The sequence below is a fragment of the Panulirus ornatus genome, chromosome 53 (assembly GCF_036320965.1).
Source record: "Panulirus ornatus isolate Po-2019 chromosome 53, ASM3632096v1, whole genome shotgun sequence".
Classification (NCBI taxonomy): domain Eukaryota; kingdom Metazoa; phylum Arthropoda; class Malacostraca; order Decapoda; family Palinuridae; genus Panulirus; species Panulirus ornatus.
The window spans coordinates 19,028,582-19,048,060 of record NC_092276.1 but is presented as its reverse complement, the minus strand read 5'-3'; the positions used below and the strand labels follow the sequence as shown (position 1 = coordinate 19,048,060).

Here is a 19,479-nt window from a genome sequence, read left to right as displayed (position 1 = left end):
ATGCAGGAGATGGCAATTATGTATAATAAATAAATATGTGTATGTGAGTAGGTGGGCCATTCTTTGTCTGTTTCCTGGTGTTACCTCGCTGACACGGGAAACAGCGATCAAGTATAATAATAATAATAATGATAATATATACATATATGTACACATCCATAGATATATATACACATAGGTAGTGCCAGGAATCAGACAAAGAAAGGCTACATCTACACCCATACTCTAGCTGTCATGTGTAATGCACCAAGACCACAGTTCCTTATCCACATCCAGGCCCTGCAGACCTTTCTAAGGTTTACCCTGGACATTTCACATGCCCTAATGCAGTCCATTGACAGCATGTTGACCCCCATATACCAAGTGGAAGTTCAGCCATGCAAGCACGTTATCTGATGGTGATAATATGGAAGTTCAACCAGGCAAGCACGTTACCTGATGGTGATAAGGTGGAAGTTCGGCTAGGCAAGCACGTCATCTGATGGTGATAATGTGGAAGTTCAGCCAGGCAAGCATGTTATCTGATGGTGATAATATGGAGGTTCAACCAGGCAAGCATGTTACCTGATGGTGATGATGAAGTTCAGCTAGGTAAGCATGTTATCTGATGGTGATACTGTGGAAGTTCAGCATTAGCCTTTATGGTCAACTCTTGTTTGTCAGACAACTTATCCAACATACTTCCAATTCCTGGATGTGTTGTAAGCTGGCAAATTACATAGGAAATCAACAAGCTTATCTTGTTGTAACAACAATGATAAGTATTCACAACTAGACTTGTCAGTGAGTAAACCAGTAATTGATGCCTGGTTTTTTGGCCTAATACCATTTGGGTGACAGTCTTTTATTGTACTTTTGTTTCAACTTGAAGTGTGACAAATGTACATAAGTGTACAATGACTTGAATTCCCTCTCATGAAGAGTAAACTATGAAGCTGGATTTCATATAAACACTGCTGTTTAAGGTCATTTAAAATTAATGATTTTTATTCTACAGCATCTTCCACTGGTATCCCCACATTATGGTATGGTATCAACATGAGATATTTGTATTTTTAATGCTGGACAGTACACACAAACTGTTCCCCTATTTTGTGATGCACATGGAATACTGCAGAAAGGATACTTATTAAATGCTGTGGGACAGTCTTACTTAACCATACAGAAATGCCATAAAGATTTCCCAAACTTGTTGAAGCTTAAATACAATCATAACCCAAAACCAAGTGTGGAATTTTAAAATTAATGCAAAAAACTGATGATTCAAGATACATGAATTTTAGTACTACAAATGTTCATTATACACAGAAAATGTAAACTTGGATACTTTGAGCACATTCTTTTGCTTAGAATTCCTTGACAGCTTAGATTCTACTGAAACATAATATTAAAAATTCAGTTTCTTGTGAGTTTGATTGGGAATGTCTCCACAACCAGGTGGTCATTGTCAAATATTATCACTATGCTCAACTCAAACTCTGGAAAGGAAAATAACAATATTAAAAGATGAAAGAGTATCAGATCAGATTTCAGCAAGCTAAGAAAAGATGCTACAAGAAGAAATCCTCAGTTATTGAAAAAATACATGTACAAAAGGCAATTATACTCTGAGATGAAAAGTAAGATTTTGTTGCATCTTCAAGTGGCAGTAAGAGAAACTTCAGAAAAAGGAATATGCTAAAAGTATAAAAGATTTAAGTAGGATTGAGTTCATAACATTAAAAAGAACAAAGATGGAATATGGCTGCAGATAAATTCATGTTTGTTCAAAATAAAATGTGAAACGTATTGCCTGCAGACAATACCGAGCGCACATCCTTCATTGAACCCAAACATTTTTAGAATATACTTTTGGAATTAACTGAACTTTTAATATTTCACCCTCAATTCACTCCACTGTCTCTTCCAAGTTAATGTCAGTTCAATGGTTAACTTTTTGATATTTAAAGATAATTTTACTTCATTTTTCTTTAAAGTCTTTATCTACAAAATAACAATACAGTCAACCACATTACTCCAACAACCTATGTCATATTTATTAAATATTCAAACTAAACAAAGGCTACTTGTGATATGATGTACTTTCTAAATCAAAGTAATCAATAACATGAATGAGAGCATTCCCTTTGCCAGGAAAATATTGTTAACATTGATTTCTGTATCTGGATCCATATTCTATTCAGCACCACTTCCCTGCTGAAAGTTTTTAATAACATTAAATGATTTTAGAACATAATATAGTCCCAGTATATAAGAATTAATATGTATAAATTATAGATTGTATAAATATTTATTTCCAAATGAAAACAATCCTTTTTAAAGTATCAGAAATACAAGCAGCAGCACTAACCAATTTTAAAGTTTGGGGCTATAGTTGTGGCACAGGTGAACAAGCGAGGAAATACCATGTATACAGGAATAGCCATGCCTCGACACACATCACCTTCACCGATCTGTATATTCTGGATTTCAGAAGCTAAAAAAAAATATGAAGCAAGAGATTTTGACCAAATTTGACAATAAAATAAAGTAAACCTATTACTACAGTACTGCACACATTTATTGCAAATAATATTGTTTTCCTTTGGCGCAAATGAATTATTTACTGCTTTCTTTTCTTGAATAAGAGAAATGAGAAAATTTTTCAGTAGATCACAGAATACAGCCACTCTGCAGTACTGAATATATCTACCCACAATTAAGAAAAAAATATTGGCTAAAGCATAATCTATCAAAATATGATGGCTATGTTATGTCTCTTACAAAAACATACAATTTTTTGAAATCAAGAATAAAAAATCTTGCAGCTACTTAATGAGAGCAAATGACCCCTGCTAACTTTCTGAGGGAAATAAAGACAAGTTTTGATGAATAATAGTAAATCCAAAGGAATTGGACATGTGAAGTAATTAAGCAATGGACTGAAGTATAAAGTCTTAGAGGCTAAAGAAAAACTTCAATAATGATAACATTTAACTGGAAAGTCTGCTGTCATAATAAACCCCTACTGTACTTAATAACCTTGCTCTTTTTCACATTTACTTTCAGCTCTCTTCTTTCACACACTACCAAACTCAGTCACCAGCTTCTGCAGTTTCTCATCTGAATCAGCCACCAGCGCTGTATCATCAGCGAACAACAACTGACACTTCTCAAGCCCTCTCATCCACAACAGACTGCATACTTGACCCCCTTTCCAAAACTCTTGCATTCACCTCCCTAACAACCCTATCCATAAACAAATTAAACAACCATAGAGACATCACGCACCCCTGCCGCAAACTGACATTCACTGGGAACCAATCACTTTCCTCTCTTCCCACCTGTACACATGCCTTACATCCTCGATAAAAACTTTTCACTGATTCGAGCAACCTGCCTCCCACACCATATACTCTTAATACCTTCCACAGAGCATCTCTATCAACTCGTATCATATGCCTTCTCCTGATCCACAAATGCTACATACAAATCCATATGTTTTCCTAAGTATTTCTCACATACATTCTTCAAAGCAAACACCTGATCCACTCATATACACACATATATACATACATGTACATATACATATCAACCCTTTCATTACTTGCGTGGTCACAACACCTCACACCACATTATGTTCTTAAACATTTCATTTTCAACACATCCACCCTCCTCTGCACAGCCCTTTCTCATGCCTCACAACCATATAATATAGTTGGAACTACTATTCCTTCAAACATATCCATTTCTCCTTTCTGAGATAACATTCTTTCTTTCCACACATTCTTCATTGCTCCCAGGACTTTGGACCCCTCCCCCACCCTATGACTTACTTCCGTTTCCATGGTTCAATTCGCTGCCAAGTCCACTCTAGATATCCAAAACACTTCACTTCCTCCAATTTTTCTCCATTCAATGCAACATACTTTGGTGAATAACTATGTTTGACCTACCTTCCTTGGTGTGTCCTTCTGCAGAGCCACAGGTTTCTACTCTCACCAGCTGAAGCTCTATGCTGCTAATACCCCTCTCACATTCACAAACTGTCAGCTGCAAGTCATTGGATAATTATGAAACTGTAATTGTAATCATAATCATTATCATTAAGAACTTTTGTAGTACTGCTATAACCAGAGTTTCTTGTCTATACAGACATACAATAACAGCATTCTTATAGGGTAGAACAGCTACAGTCTCAAGTAAATTGAAAGAATAATAAGCAAAAATGAAATAGCCAAGCAAGCTGAATAACAAAAATTTTTTAATAAAACTATATAATAGAAATAAAGCCATTTCCATACTTAGAAAATGGTTAAATCAAAATAACTTGCTTCTTAAGTCTTTATAGCTTGTTAAGTCTATATGCACTAATTCTGCTCAGTACTAAATGGTCTGAACAGTGCATCTTTACTCCCATACTCAATATGTTTCCAATGTGCACAGTCAACAGCCACTCCTATGATAGGATTTACTGACATAATTAAATATAAATCATTTACTGAATCAACCACCTATTACATGGTGTACCTCTCCCCTTCTACTATATACAGTGAGTGGAGTTCCCAAAGGGAATGAAGCATCAGAAATACAGAGACAAAGGTATACTACAGTTATCCTGATCCTATTGTGATGTCTTCTGTTTCATTACATCTGTTTTGTTCTTAAGTTTAATCTCATTAAACCCATACCCTAATCTTTTACTCTGTTACTTTCCACCAAATCTTTAATGTATTTTCTTCAATTTCCGTAAACATCATCCTCTCTTCACCATTATACCATTAATTTTTCCACAAATCATTTTCTCCATACATATTTATGTATCTTTCAGAATCATACCATTTTCCTAAAAATCATTATTCTCCAGTCATAATTTGCAGTTCCTCTCAGAATTCCATTTCTCACAGTCCAAAAAACAATTCAACTTTCCTTTCCATACTCTCTTTCTCATCTACTAGTTTTTTTTATCTCCATTTCATCTTGCTTTTCCTCTCCTCCATGGCTGTTTACAATTATGAGTAATTGTCATATTTCATTTTTTTCAACTTAGATATTTTCTCAACCTTGTCAGTATTTATCCTCATACCTTTTTCATTTCCATGTCCTTTCTTTGCCTACCTTAATGACAGCCTCAGTGCACATACTGTTACCACGTGATCCTGCATTTCAAAATCCATCCCTATCCTTATATCCTAAACATTACTATCTATCTATCTTTCTATCCATATCTTATATGTGTTCCCTCACTGAATTACACAGGTCAATAAACCAGGCTGTGGAAATGAGCTATATATATTCTAAGAGGAAGCTATGGTTTTCAGAATGTAACGAAATCAAAGTGAATTATTTTCTACCCTATGGGGGATTCAAAGGTAGCTTCTATCGCTTGAGGTAAATTACAGAATGAGAGTAACACCTTCATATATACTCCCTGTTCATCAGTCACTTAATACATAATGGACTGCATGAAGAAATACCAACTTCTCCTGTTAATGGTTTTGAAAGTGGAAACACTGCAGAATCTAGGTGACCTCTGACAAGAAACTGTGGGATGCGTGCCCGATCACGAACATTTTGCAATGTCTCTGGACGTATCTCAAACTTGACTGCTTTCTTCTCGTCAGTCTCTCCATTACTAGGCTGAAACAAATAATGAATATCAGTGATTATCAGTATGTATGAATATATAGTTACACTGCTCTCTTACTGGTACTCAACAGCTCAGCTTACCATTACAAAAATTAACTTGGACTGAATGAGTGATATTACTGTGTCATTATATATATATATATTTTCTTTTTCGTTCTTTCAAACTGTTCGCCATTTCCCGCGTTAGCAAGGTAGCGTTAAAAACAGAGGACTGGGCCTCTGAGGGAATATCCTCACCTGGCCCCCTTCTCTGTTCCTTCTTTTGGAAAATTAAAAAAAAACAAGAGGGGAGGATTTCCACCCCCCCCTCCCCTTTTAGTCGCCTTCTACGACACGCAGGAATACGTGGGAAGTATTCTTTCTCCCCTATCCCCAGGGAGTTTGGTAAAGTGTGTGAAAGAAGAAAGTTAAGAGTAAATGTGAACAAGAGCAAGGTTATTAGGTACAGTAGGGTTGAGGGTCAAGTCAATTGGGAGGTAAGTTTGAATGGAGAAAAACTGGAGGAAGTAAAGTGTTTTAGATATCTGGGAGTGGATCTGGCAGCGGATGGAACCATGAATGCGGAAGTGAATCATAGGGTGGGGGAGGGGGCGAAAATCCTGGGAGCCTTGAAGAATGTGTGGAAGTCGAGAACATTATCTCCGAAAGCAAAAATGGCTATGTTTGAAGGAAAAGTGGTTCCAACAATGTTGTATGGTTGTGAGGCATGGGCTATGGATAGAGTTGTGCGCAGGAGGGTGGATGTGCTGGAAATGAGATGTTTGAGGACAATATGTGGTGTGAGGTGGTTTGATCAAGTAAGTAATGTAAGGGTAAGAGAGATGTGTGGAAATAAGAAGAGCATGGTTGAGAGAGCAGAAGAGGGTGTTTTGAAATGGTTTGGGCACATGGAGAGAATGAGTGAGGAAAGATTGACCAAGAGGATATATGTGTCGGAGGTGGAGGGAACGAGGAGAAGTGGGAGACCAAATTGGAGGTGGAAAGATGGAGTGAAAAAGATTTTGTGTGATTGGGGCCTGAACATGCAGGAGGGTGAAACGCAGGCAAGGAATAGAGTGAATTGGATCGATGTGGTATACTGGGGTCGACGTGCTGTCAATGGATTGAATCAGGGCATGGGAAGCGTCTGGGGTAAACCATGGAAAGTTCTGTGGGGCCTGGATGTGGAAAGGGAGCTGTGGTTTCGGGCATTATTGCATGGCAGCTAGAGACTGAGTGTGAACGAATGGGGCCTTTGTTGTCTTTTCCTAGCGCTACCTCGCACACATGAGGGGGGAGGGGGATGTTATTCCATGTGTGGTGAGGTGGCGATGGGAATGAATAAAGGCAGACAATGTGAATTGTGTGCATGTGTATATATGTATATGTCTGTGTGTGTATGTATATGTGTACATTTAGATGTATGGGTATGTATATTTGCGTGTGGGGACGTGTATGTATATACATGTGGGTTGGGCCGTTTCTTTCGTCTGTTTCCTTGCACTACCTCGCAAACGCGAGAGACAGCGACAAAGCAAAATAAATAAATAAAATATATATTTTCTTTTTTCTTTCATACTATTCACCATTTCCCACATTAGCGAGGTAGCGTTAAGAACAGAGGACTGGGCCTTTGAGGGAATATCCTCACCTGGCTCCCTTCTCTGTTCCTTGTTTTGGAAAATTAAAAAAAAAATGACAGGGGAGGATTTCCAGCCCTCTGCTCCCTCCCCTTTCAGTCACCTTCTACAACATGCCTTCCACACATTTTTCAATGCTCCCAGAACTTTCACCCCCTCCCCCACCCTGTTACTCACTTCTGCTTCCATGGTTCCATCCACTGCAAAATCCACTCCCTGATATCTAAAACATTTCACTTCCTCCAGTTTTTCTCCATTCAAACTTACCTCCCAGTTGACTTGTCCCTCAACCCCTGCTGTACCTAATAACCTTCCTCTTATTCACATTTACTCTCAGCTTTCTTCTTTCACACACTTTACCAAACTCAGGCACCAGCTTCTGCAGTTTCTCACATGAATCAGCCACCAGCGCTGTATCATCAGCGAACAACAACAGACTCACTTCCCAAGCCCTCTCATCCACAACAGACTGCATGTTTGCCCCTCTCTCCAAAACTCTTCCATTCACCTCCCTAACAACCCCATCCATAAACAAATTAAACAACCATAGAGACATCACACACCCCTGCCACAAACTGACATTCACTGAGAACCAATCATTTTCCTATCTTCCTTCTTGTACACATGCCTTACACCCTCGATAAAAACTTTTCACTGCTTCTAACAACTTGCCTCCCACACCGTATATTCTCAAAACCTTTCACAGAGCATCTCTATCAAGTCTATCATATGCCTTCTCCAGATCCATAAATGCTATATACAAATCCATTTGCTTTTCTAAGTATTTCTCACATACATTCTTCAAAGCAAACACCTGATCAACACATCCTCTACCACTTCTGAAACCACACTGCTCTTCCCCAATCTGATGCTCTGTACATGCTTTCACCCTCTCATTCAATACCCTCCCATATAGTTTCCCAGGAATACTCAACAAACTTATACCTATGTTAAGTTATATGTATGAATTTTTAAATTCTAAACATATCATTAACACATTTACATGTCATATTTACAGGCAGGACCTTTTTTATATGAATTAGAGAAAAAATAACCATTTTTATCTAAAATGTAAACACTAATACAATAGTAACTGTTTCAATTATTCTTAAAATGACAACAGTATTGGACATGTGATTGTAGCATTTCACCAAGATGACATATATGCACTCTCTAACAATCTGTAGGTGAGTGAAATGTGTGATATTTTTTTCCCATTTGTGGAGGAGGGTTGCTAGTAACACCCATGAGAAATGTGTGAGCAAACAGCAGGTGGGATTTTAAATGATAGTATGAGCCAATAAACTATCATATAATGTATGGAGCAGCAGTAACATAACATATGATGTATGGAGCAGTGAGAGTATTAACTAAACTTTAATAAAATCTCATTTGTCAAATATTAGTACGGTACATCCAGACAACGTTTCTTTCCTAAAAAATACTTACCCTATATTCTACAATAAACTCTTGTAATTTAGATACATCCTTAGCTAAGAGGCTGCGCTTGATGTCACACCGTAGAGAGTACTGCACTATTACGTATAACCCATGGTAAGTTTCATACAAAGTCTTGGAGGAGGAACGTGGACTAAGGGGAAGCTCAAATGGAATCTCAGTCTGCCCTGGTGGTATCTTGCCTGACTTAGTGACCTCCACAGATTGGTTAATAAGAGAGATGGGCTGAAACATATTTACATATGACAAAATACAATATACATAAAACCTTTTAATGATTCTATATCTCAGTTTCCACATGAAGACTGTGCAAAAAGATAAAGTCAGACATAAACTAAAAATACACAAATATAAGCTTTTACATGATTAGAAACCAGTTTTAGATAATCTATACTTTATCATATTCAGTTCAGAGTAGTTTAATCAATTCATATTTTACAGTTGTTTTGCATCTTCATATTGCATTTCAACATCTCCAGTTTCCTTACAATTTCCTCCTGACCCAAATTTTAAAATAGACTAATGATAAGAAAGCAAAAATGCATTTTAATTCATGTGCATAAGTATATTTATCAAAGCTCTGAGAACAATTAGAAATTAAATGATAAGCTTTACCTTGGAAGAATTCACAATTGATTCAATCAGTCCTGCACTTCTGGGAGACAGCTGCACACTTACAATGCCATCTAATGTTAGTGTAATACCATCATGCCTTGCCTCAGATCGGCTGTCAAGCACTAACACTCCACTCACAATTTCCTTAAAAATTCCATACAGCAACATATATGATATCATAGGCTGAATGAGATGTATTTCAGCAGAAATATATCATACTACTTGCATTCTATCTATCTAATACATGTAGTTACTAGACAATGTATGTTCCCCCAATATGTCAACCCACTAACACAATATACAAATACAGGAAGACAGCAGTAATTCTATGGTAAATTTATATTCATAAATTCAGCACATCATTTTAATAAATTAACAATACACAATAACTGCTATGAAACCACTCTGATATCTAAATTTCCTGAGATTCTATATTCAAGATGAATACAGTCATTTCTTGAGGTCTTATATAAGTATGGATAATAAAGGTTTGTAAGAGAACCTATTCGGTTGGTATGAAGCACTGTAGGTCTGGGTATCAAGGATTTATTTATTTTGGGGCAGCCATTTTAACTTCTTTTGAATGAAAAAAATTCCAGATGCTCAGAAGATGTACATATTACTATAATTCAGCCATGTGTCTTTCTTTAGAATACTGGTATATAAAGAACCTTTTCAACAATACTTGGTGAATATAGCAGGCTGTTCAGTAAAATGATCGAGTAAGTAATGTAAGGGTAAGGGAGATGTGTGGGAATAAAAAGAGCGTGGTTGAGAGAGCAGAAGAGGGTGTTTTGAAATGGTTTGGGCACATGGAGAGAATGAGTGATGAAAGATTGACCAAGAAGATATATGTGTCGGAGGTGGAGGGAACGAGGAGAAGTGGGAGACCAAATTGGAGGTGGAAAGATGGAGTGAAATAGATTTTGAATGATCAGGGCCTGAACATCAGGAGGGTGAAAGGTGGGCAAGGAATAGAGTGAATTGGTTCGATGTGGTATACAGGGGTCGACGTGCTGTCAATGGATTGAATCAGGGCATGTGAAGCGTCTTGGGTAAACCATGGAAAGTTCTGTGGGACCTGGATGTGGAAAGGGAGCTGTGGTTTCGTGCATTATTACATGACAGCTAGAGACTGAGTGTGAACGAATGGGGCCTTTGTTGTCTTTTCCTAGCACTACCTCGCACACATGAGGGGGGAAGGGGATGTTATTCCATGTGTGGCGAGGTGGCGATGGGACTAAATAAAGGCAGACAGTATGAATTATGTACATATGTATATATGTATATGTCTGTGTGTGTATATATGGATTTGTATGTAGCATTTATGGATCTGGAGAAGGCATATGCTCTGTGGAAGGTACTAAGAATATATGGTGTGGGAGGCAAGTTGTTAGAAGCAGTGAAAAGTTTTTATCGAGGATGTAAGGCATGTGTATGTGTAGGAAGAGAGGAAAGTGATTGGTTCTCAGTGAATGTAGGTTTGCGGCGCGGCAGGGGTGTGTGATGTCTCCATGGTTGTTTAATTTGTTTATGGATGGGGTTGTGAGGGAGGTGAATGCAAGAGTTTTGGAAAGAGGGGCAAGTATGCAGTCTGTTGGGATGAGAGAGCTTGGGAAGTGAGTCAGTTGTTGTTTGCTGATGATACAGCGCTGGTGGCTGATTCATGTGAGAAACTGCAGAAGCTGGTGACTGAGTTTGGTAAAGTGTGTGAAAGAAGAAAGTTAAGAGTAAATGTGAATAAGAGCAAGGTTATTAGGTACAGTAGGGTTGAGGGTCAAGTCAATTGGGAGGTAAGTTTGAATGGAGAAAAACTGGAGGAAGTAAAGTGTTTTAGATATCTGGGAGTGGATCTGGCAGCGGATGGAACCATGGAAGCGGAAGTGAATCATAGGGTGGGGGAGGGGGCGAAAATCCTGGGAGCCTTGAAGAATGTGTGGAAGTCGAGAACATTATCTCCGAAAGCAAAAATGGGTATGTTTGAAGGAATAGTGGTTTCAACAATGTTGTATGGTTGCGAGGCGTGGGCTATGGATAGAGTAGTGCGCAGGAGGGTGGATGTGCTGGAAATGAGATGTCTGAGGACAATATGTGGTGTGAGGTGGTTTGATCGAGTAAGTAATGTAAGGGTAAGAGAGATGTGTGGAAATAAGAAGAGCGTGGTTGAGAGAGCAGAAGAGGGTGTTTTGAAATGGTTTGGGCCCATGGAGAGAATGAGTGAGGAAAGATTGACCAAGAGGATATATGTGTCGGAGGTGGAGGGAATGAGAAGTGGGAGACCAAATTGGAGGTGGAGAGATGGAGTGAAAAAGATTTTGAGTGATCGGGGCCTGAACATGAAGGAGGGTGAAAGGCGGGCAAGGAATAGAGTGAGTTGGATCGATGCGGTATACCGGGGTCGACATGTTGTCAATGGATTGAATCAGGGCATGTAAAGCGTCGGGTAAACCATGGAAAGTTCTGTGGAGCCTGGATGTGGAAAGGGAGCTGTGGTTTCGGGCATTATTGCATGACAGCTCGAGACTGAGTGTGAACGAATGGGGCCTTTGTTGTCTTTTCCTAGCGCTACCTCGCACACATGAGGGGGAGGGGGATGTTATTCCATGTGTGGCGAGGTGGCAATGGGAATGAATAAAGGCAGACAGTGTGAATTGTGTGCCTGTGTATATATGTATATGTGTACATTGAGATGTATGGGTATGTATATTTGCGTGTGGGGATGTGTATGTATATACATGTGTATGGGGGTGGGTTGGGCCTTTTGTCTATTTCCTTGCCCTACCTCGCAAACGCGGGAGACAGCGACAAAGCAAAATAGATAATAAATAACATATAAGTGTAACAGGGGATGATGCCTAGTGACTATGGCATCCCGAAGTATTCTGTAAATGTTCTAATGCTACACACAAAAACATTCACAAAAGACCATCCTGCAGACAGCCAATGACAAACCTCCACCTAGCATTAGATCAGATTTTATAAAGCCTCATTAAATTTGTAAGTCAATTCACAAACTGACGGGAAGCTATAATAAAAAAGAGAAACTGCCCGTGGAGTCTAGAAATGGCTAATTTCCTATATCACTGAATTCCACCAAAAATTGTAACATTTAAATCCAAGTTCTGCAAATCTGTTAGGAGATTTAAGATATTTATGAAGATATAAGAATCAAATTACTGATTAAAAGAAAAAGTCCCAAACATGGTCAGACTTTATCATCTCTAGAGATGGCTAAATTTACTGTTTATCTCATGAACGTAATGATGCACGGTGCCATCAAGTGAAGTACTCTTTACAGTAACATTAAATCGATACAAATCTGCAGCATTAAAATAGGCAAGTTATTTCTATGTTTCCATATTCATAGGTAAAGTACATTATTATCATTTAGCCCCACATTTTCCTTGTGCCTCATTACCCTACTACAATCGTATCATTCAAATAAAAAAGGAAACTCCCATAACCTTAAATCATCCATTACTGACAACAAAACTGCATAAGAGTAGAGTAGGTATCTAAACCTAGCACATGCCTGTCTGCTTTCAGCTAATATATTGATTTCAGCTACTGACAAATGAATCACCTACTTCTACTTAAATTAACCACATATTTTCCCTACAACCACTGTACATAACACTTATTGATTTCATTTCATAGAATGTAATGCTTCAAGTCATGCAATGCAAGTCATCATTTTTCTATACACTAGACTGCCACTGCAGAAAACAATCAATATGCAGAGCTTGCCTGCCTCCTGCCTTTGATATACATTGTTCTATGAAAACGAAATCGTCCTCCCGCAGTAAATGTGTCTTACCCCCTGGTGGTATATCTTGCTAGATCTCTTAAACTGTATATCTACAGTAAGTGACATGGCTGAGGCACTGTAACAAGACACCACAAGTACAATGTTTCCCCTTTACACGTATTTTGTTTCCCTCTCCCATATCACGATCAGCTGATCTGGATGACACCCCCTTTTATGGTGGTCGCTTGACATACGGTCCATTGTTATGGTACTGAATGGCCCACTATCTGTTGATAAATCCACCCTTAGACCTCAATGATTTATGACACGAGGTTACACAGCAAATGAATGGTCACATTTTACAAGGTTGTACCACTGGAAGTAATGCCTCGTTAAACCTTCAACTCCAAAAGAACCCATCATTTCCCTGCCTCATAAAGTTGCGTAGCCTTGGAGCTCGGGCAAAGAGTTCTGTGGTACCACCAATACTCTCTCTTAGAAAGGTGTCCTGAGAATATCATACATAAAGAAATTGGATATCCACGAAAGGTACTTTTGGGCCTACTTGTGGACAGGGGAGCTGTGGTTCCAGTGCATTATATAAGCATAGCAACTACAATGAATGTACAGAAATGAAGTCATTCTTTGTCTGTTTATGTGTGTGTGTGTGTATATATATATATATATATATATATATATATATATATATATATATATATATATATATATATATATATATATATATATATATATATATATATATATGTATATATATATATATATATATATATATATGTGTGTGTGTGTGTGTGTGTGTGTGTGTGTGTGTGTGTGTGTGTGTGTGCGAATGAGACATTTCCTCGTCTTGTGTGCGCTACCTCGTTAAAGTGGTAAACAGCAAACAAGTATGAAGAAAAAAACAATAGCGTGTACATACGTATTTGTACATTACAGGGAGAGTTTACGCTCGTGTCTGACACTAGTATTTTTTCTTTACGATCAGAAAGACTTCTTTTTTTCCATACTTAATCGCCGTTTCCCGTGTTATCGATGTGGAGCCAGGAGCAGACGAAGGCCGCATTAACCTCCATCCATTCTACAGCTGTCATAAGCAACGCACGGAAACCACAGTTTCCTGTCCACAACCAGACCCACAGACCTTTCCATGATTTCCCCAGGTCGCTTCATATGCCTTAATTCAGTCCAGAGAAAAAGTGGAGGGGACATGACAGAACCCTGAGGGACACCGCTGTTGATAGAGAAATGGCGGAGGCTGATGCATCACCTACTATGGAGGAAGCTGGATACGAGAGAGCAAATTGAAGGAGGGAAAACAAAAGAGGGAACCAAATGACACAACCTGTCAAAAGCTTTGGACATATTAAGGGCAACTACACATGACTCCCTATAATCTTTCAGAGATTAGTATGATAAGAATGAATGTTGCCAGTGGATCTCGTCTCACGGAAGCCGTACTAGTGATCAGAGAGAAGACTGTGAGATTCTAAATGTGAGGATATGGGAGTTAAGGAGAGATTCAAAGGTTTTGGAAATGTTAGATGTCAAAGAAACAGGATGATAGTTGGAGGTTTAAGAATGGTCGTCCTTCATAGGGATGGGATATACCAACACATGCCTCCAGCAAGATGGGAAAGTTCTGGATTTTAAACAGAAACGGTACAGACGAGTAAGCAAGCACAGGTGCAAAGTTCAGAGGCACACTCTTTCACTACACGGGGATGGATGCCATCAGGTCCATAAGTCTTGCTTGTGTCCACAGAGAGAAACACTTTTCGGACAGTCGGAAATGAGATTGTGGGAGGAGGCAAAGGATTAGTAAGAGGAACATCAGGGGTGAAGGAATGTTAGAGTCATCCAAGGTGAGTTAAGCGTTGAAATGAGAACGAAAGTTTTTTTTTTTTTTCTACGGGAGAAACAGCTATATTACCGTCAGAACTAAAGAGTGAAGCAAAGGCAGAGTGACAGAAGTTGTTAGAGATGCCCTTAACTAAAGACCAGAGACCCTAAAGATTAAATAGTGGAACGTTTTGCCTCAGCATCATGGACTCCTTACTGGCAAGCTTTGGGAGGTTGATGTGCCAAGGTGGTACTTGTTCAATCTTGGCAGCAACTAGCGGTACGCTTACTGCCACTTAACTGAGAAATATCTGAGTAATCAGCCTTGATCAGCTGTAAGTAACCGGAAGCATATCTTTAAATGAACATGCAAAATTACGTTAGACTCATGCTAAAAAAAAAAAAATGTGATATACAGACACAACGAAAAAAAAGGTCAAATCTATATGGTATCTTGTGTCATGCGTATCATCAGCTGTTTTACAGTCCAGTATCAGGTCGATCTTGTTACAATACAACATGTATTGTAAGTTACTCCACCATTAACAATATCTAGATCAAGCAGTCGGCGCACATCAGCCAAGCAGAGATCAACTGTTGTTTACACACAGGTAAACATCAGTTGATCAAATGTTCAAAAGAAAAGAAGTCTGTAAACAAGCCATAATTGTTTCCTTTAGGAATAAGGACAAATCAGTTCATTAAGATAACTCCACGAGAAGGTTATAGAGATACCCAATTGTCGGTCATATGAAAATTTCTAGTTATGTCATAGATGATTATTGACACACTGGTGGATTTTTTCGACTTTTCCCTTACAATATATTGATGCAGTTTATTGAGACGAGAAAATCAGTGACAGGAGTCAGAGAAGGAAATCATCTCGTTTTCACTCAAAAATGAAGTTGTCTAATACACTCGTCCTGCAGGAGGTTAATGTGCTCGTTTGCATGTGTGGGTTAAGTATGGCGACTTTCCTCGGTATTAAGGGAAAACCTGACTTAACCAGTCAACCGGTTAGACCATTATTTTCTTAAATAATTTCAGGTACTTACTGAATGAACACAGGAAAAGAATATAGTTATATATCATTTTTTTACTTCACTGCAAACCAGAATATATTACAGTGCAACAAAGGATGAGATAGAGCAGTAACATTCTAGGATTTTTCTTGTCCTTGTTATCTTGTTACTTCCGTGCAGGTGGACTTCATAAGTGTGTGTCCCTCCCGGCTGTTGTTAGTGGAGTGTGGGGAGAGAGCCTTCTTAGCGTTCTATTCTTACTTCATTTACTTTGAATTATAACAAAAATAAAGTTCTTCACAACAGGTAACCAGGACAAGGGTTAATGAGGCCCTGTGTAGGGTACATGGACTCCCATGTCTCCTACATTACTCGCCATCATGTAGGAAGTCATGAGAGCTATCCTTAAAGGTGATACACCATGAACCAACACACGATTTTCCGCATTCATCTCTCGTTGCCTAAACTCATCTTCTTTATTAACATGTTTTACTTAATATTTAAGTCAGCACAACAATGAAACAGTAAAACAGCGGAAAAATTATAGAAAAAGTCACTGATTAAGTAACCCACCTATAATTCACATATACTAGCTAGGAATGATAAAAGTAACAGTGGGACAAACCAGTCATGTAAGCGACTCCACTCGTCTAACATGTTAATTTTTCGATAGTGAGATCATTTGTTTTATACAGGAAACTCGAACAAGATAAAGTTGCACAAGAAAGTTAGTAATCACATGAGCAGGTGGTGGAAATACGCGCAGTGTGCAGTGAGCGAGACATGATGGTCTTGTATGTGTCTTGCCATCACCGTGTGGCTACAAGTGCGGCTTGTGGGAAGAATCATTCCAATACAGGTTAGTTATCTGTTATACATAGGAATAAGTAATTATGATAATGATGAATAATATCATCAAAATTTAACATGAATTAGCGGGGTGGATCAGATGCAGTGCTAGAACTCCCTCCCCCGTTATTGCATCATAAATAGTTCCTCACGGAGGACACTGCATCATCTGGCGCATGGTGTATATCGGTCAAGGCAGCGCGTCCTTCGGGGTATATGGTGTATACCCGCCAGGATAAGCGTCCTTCGAGTTATAATTTACGTGTACCCGTCAAGGTAAGGCGTCCTTCGAGTTATAACCCGCCAGGCAAGGCGTCCTTCGAGTTATAACCCGCCAGGCAAGGCGTCCTTCGGGTTATAACCCGCCAGGCAAGGCGTCCTTCGAGTTATATGGTGTATCCGCCAGGGTATTAAGCGTCACGTGGGCTATGGGTGTCAGTGCAGGGCAACGCGTCACGTGGGCTACGGCGTGTGTCAGCGAAGCTATTTATTTCCTTGTTGGCCAGCGGTACCCGGGTGGATCACGTGTATTCGCTCGTGGAACCTTGCACAGTCTTGTAAACTTCTTAATACTTCTTCTTGAAGGCTGTATCCAGGGGACGTTCGATGGGACCCCCTGAACTGCTCAAGAATATTTGTAGGTGTTCTTACGCTGTCCCAGGCAGCGGCAAGCACATAACTTGACCAGACACTCGTCTCTTTTAGTTGCCTTCTACGACACGCAGGGAATACCTGGCAAGTTTCCAACATCAAGCACGTCTATTGACATTTTTTCCCACTTGACCATCATGGTCATGTGTAACCGAAATGACATTTTTCTGTGAGTGCGCATGTCGCGTCGACATGAAGTTCAATTTCCACCGTTGTTGTCCCCTGCGCACTTCAGCAGACCACACAGGTCAACAAATGTATCCCTCCCTGGCTGTACGCAAGCTGAGGGGACATTGTGTGGTATGTTTATCTCACATCTACCTTTAGAGATGTCAATCGTTGGGGTACATTTAAACACAAAGCCAGGTGTCGCCCAGTGGTGTCTTGTGTAGAAACGAGATAAAGTTAGTTCATCTCAAGGTTAAGTAAGACTTAGCTCGCTTGGGTAATACGAGATTTGGGTAGGCTGGTAACAGGTTCAGTTATGGACGAGGTAAGTCGTAAGTAAGTATCGGACAAAGCAGACAGATCGCATTACAATACTGCCAATACTTCGGGAATAATTTGGCAAGGACAAGTGGAAGACTCGGTCGGCCCCATGAGGTGAATAGCACCAACCACCAGACAGAGCGGTGCCCGGCCTCCTCACCTGCATCGCTCCTCCTAACATAATTCCAGTTTGTTTCATACACTAGTTGGTGACCAGGAGGCAGCCGTGGGACGGGAGCCGCTTACGATGGCGTCCCAGCTGACTGAGCTATGACAGTTCCCTTTACAAAACACACGACACGAAATAACTATTCTGGGGAGAGAATGAGAGACAAAGAATCTGGAAATGGTAGATGTCAAAGCAATAGGACGACAGTTAGGAAAGTCAGACCAGTAACCCTTCTTAGGGATGGGATGTATCAATGCATGCTTTTAAGAAGGGAAAGTTATGGTTTTTAAACGCAAACGAAACAGACGAGCAAGCACAGTTGCAAGTTCAGAGGCACACTCTTTCATAGGGATGGATGTCATCAGGTCCCTAAGACTTGCTTGTTTCGAGAGAGAGAGAGAGAGAGAGAGAGAGAGAGAGAGAGAGAGAGAGAGAGAGAGAGTTTTCAGAGTCAGAAAAGAGATTCCGGCGGAGACAGAAGCATCATCACATGAGAGAAATTTATTCAAGTAAATTCAGAGAAGTTACGTAAGTTATTCCACTCAGCTTTGTTGACGTGTCAGAGAAGAAGAGGAAGGTCTAACAGAGAGAGTAAGGTCGTGGTAGTGGCCAGCACTACTACTACTACCACAGTCCTCCCTCACTGGCAGTAGAGTCAGCCAGAAACCCGGAGATTCTGAGCACCTCCATGATGCCTGGGTCTAGAGGCTGTGAATTTGACGGAGTCTGTCATGGTGATACTTGTAAACGTTTGAGTGGACAGGAATTGGCAAGACAATTATTAACGTGAAAAAGTATATATCTTAAGCAAGATCCACCCATCACCATACACTTACCTGAGATCATATCCCATGATCCTCCCATCACCATACACTTACCTGAGATCATATCCCATGATAACAGATAATGTGTAACAGAACTAAGCATAGTTATCAGCTTATGTAAACTTGACTTTGATGAAGTTAAATATAGCTGAGTGGTTTTTCAGAGCAATATCCTTAGTTAATCTCGGAGAAATGTGCAATTGCTGTGAGCAGAGATTGCTAAGCCTCCAACTTGTGCGTACATTCAAACTGCATCGACAACTTATTTAAGTGTGCTGAAGTATTCCATGCTAAACTATGGTATAAGTAATGGAAATTTGCTTGTAGTAACACATACAAACTTGTAGTAACACATACAAACAACCTAACGTTGACCTGGCATGCGCTTGATCACTGAGCCACACAAGGTCACCAAAAGCATCTCAACTCGTCCTCAGGAACTGACCAAACCCTGTAATTCTCCAACGCCGCTCTGGGTTAGCACACACTTTACCTTAAATTACAGACCGACATTTAGCTTAGAAAAGAGAAAGCTAAGAGGTAATATAAT

General features: G+C 39.5%; 1 protein-coding gene across 2 annotated transcripts; it reads right to left on the bottom strand.

Annotated features, from left to right (window-relative positions):
- Positions 1–959: 959 nt before the first annotated feature.
- LOC139765292 (vacuolar protein sorting-associated protein 26C) lies at positions 960–13,309 on the bottom strand. Of its 2 annotated transcripts, XM_071692672.1 has the most exons (7): positions 13,138–13,307; positions 9,321–9,464; positions 8,697–8,930; positions 5,461–5,619; positions 3,936–4,032; positions 2,351–2,476; positions 960–1,478 (listed from the first exon to the last, which is right to left on the bottom strand). In XM_071692672.1, exons 1-7 carry the CDS (start codon positions 13,192–13,194, stop codon positions 1,396–1,398), a joined length of 900 nt encoding a protein of 299 aa, XP_071548773.1. In that variant the 5' UTR covers positions 13,195–13,307; the 3' UTR covers positions 960–1,395. The 2 variants fall into 2 exon arrangements, with proteins under 2 accessions (XP_071548773.1, XP_071548774.1); XM_071692673.1 differs by lacking the exon at positions 9,321–9,464 and having other exon boundaries at positions 13,138–13,309.
- Positions 13,310–19,479: the final 6,170 nt, after the last annotated feature.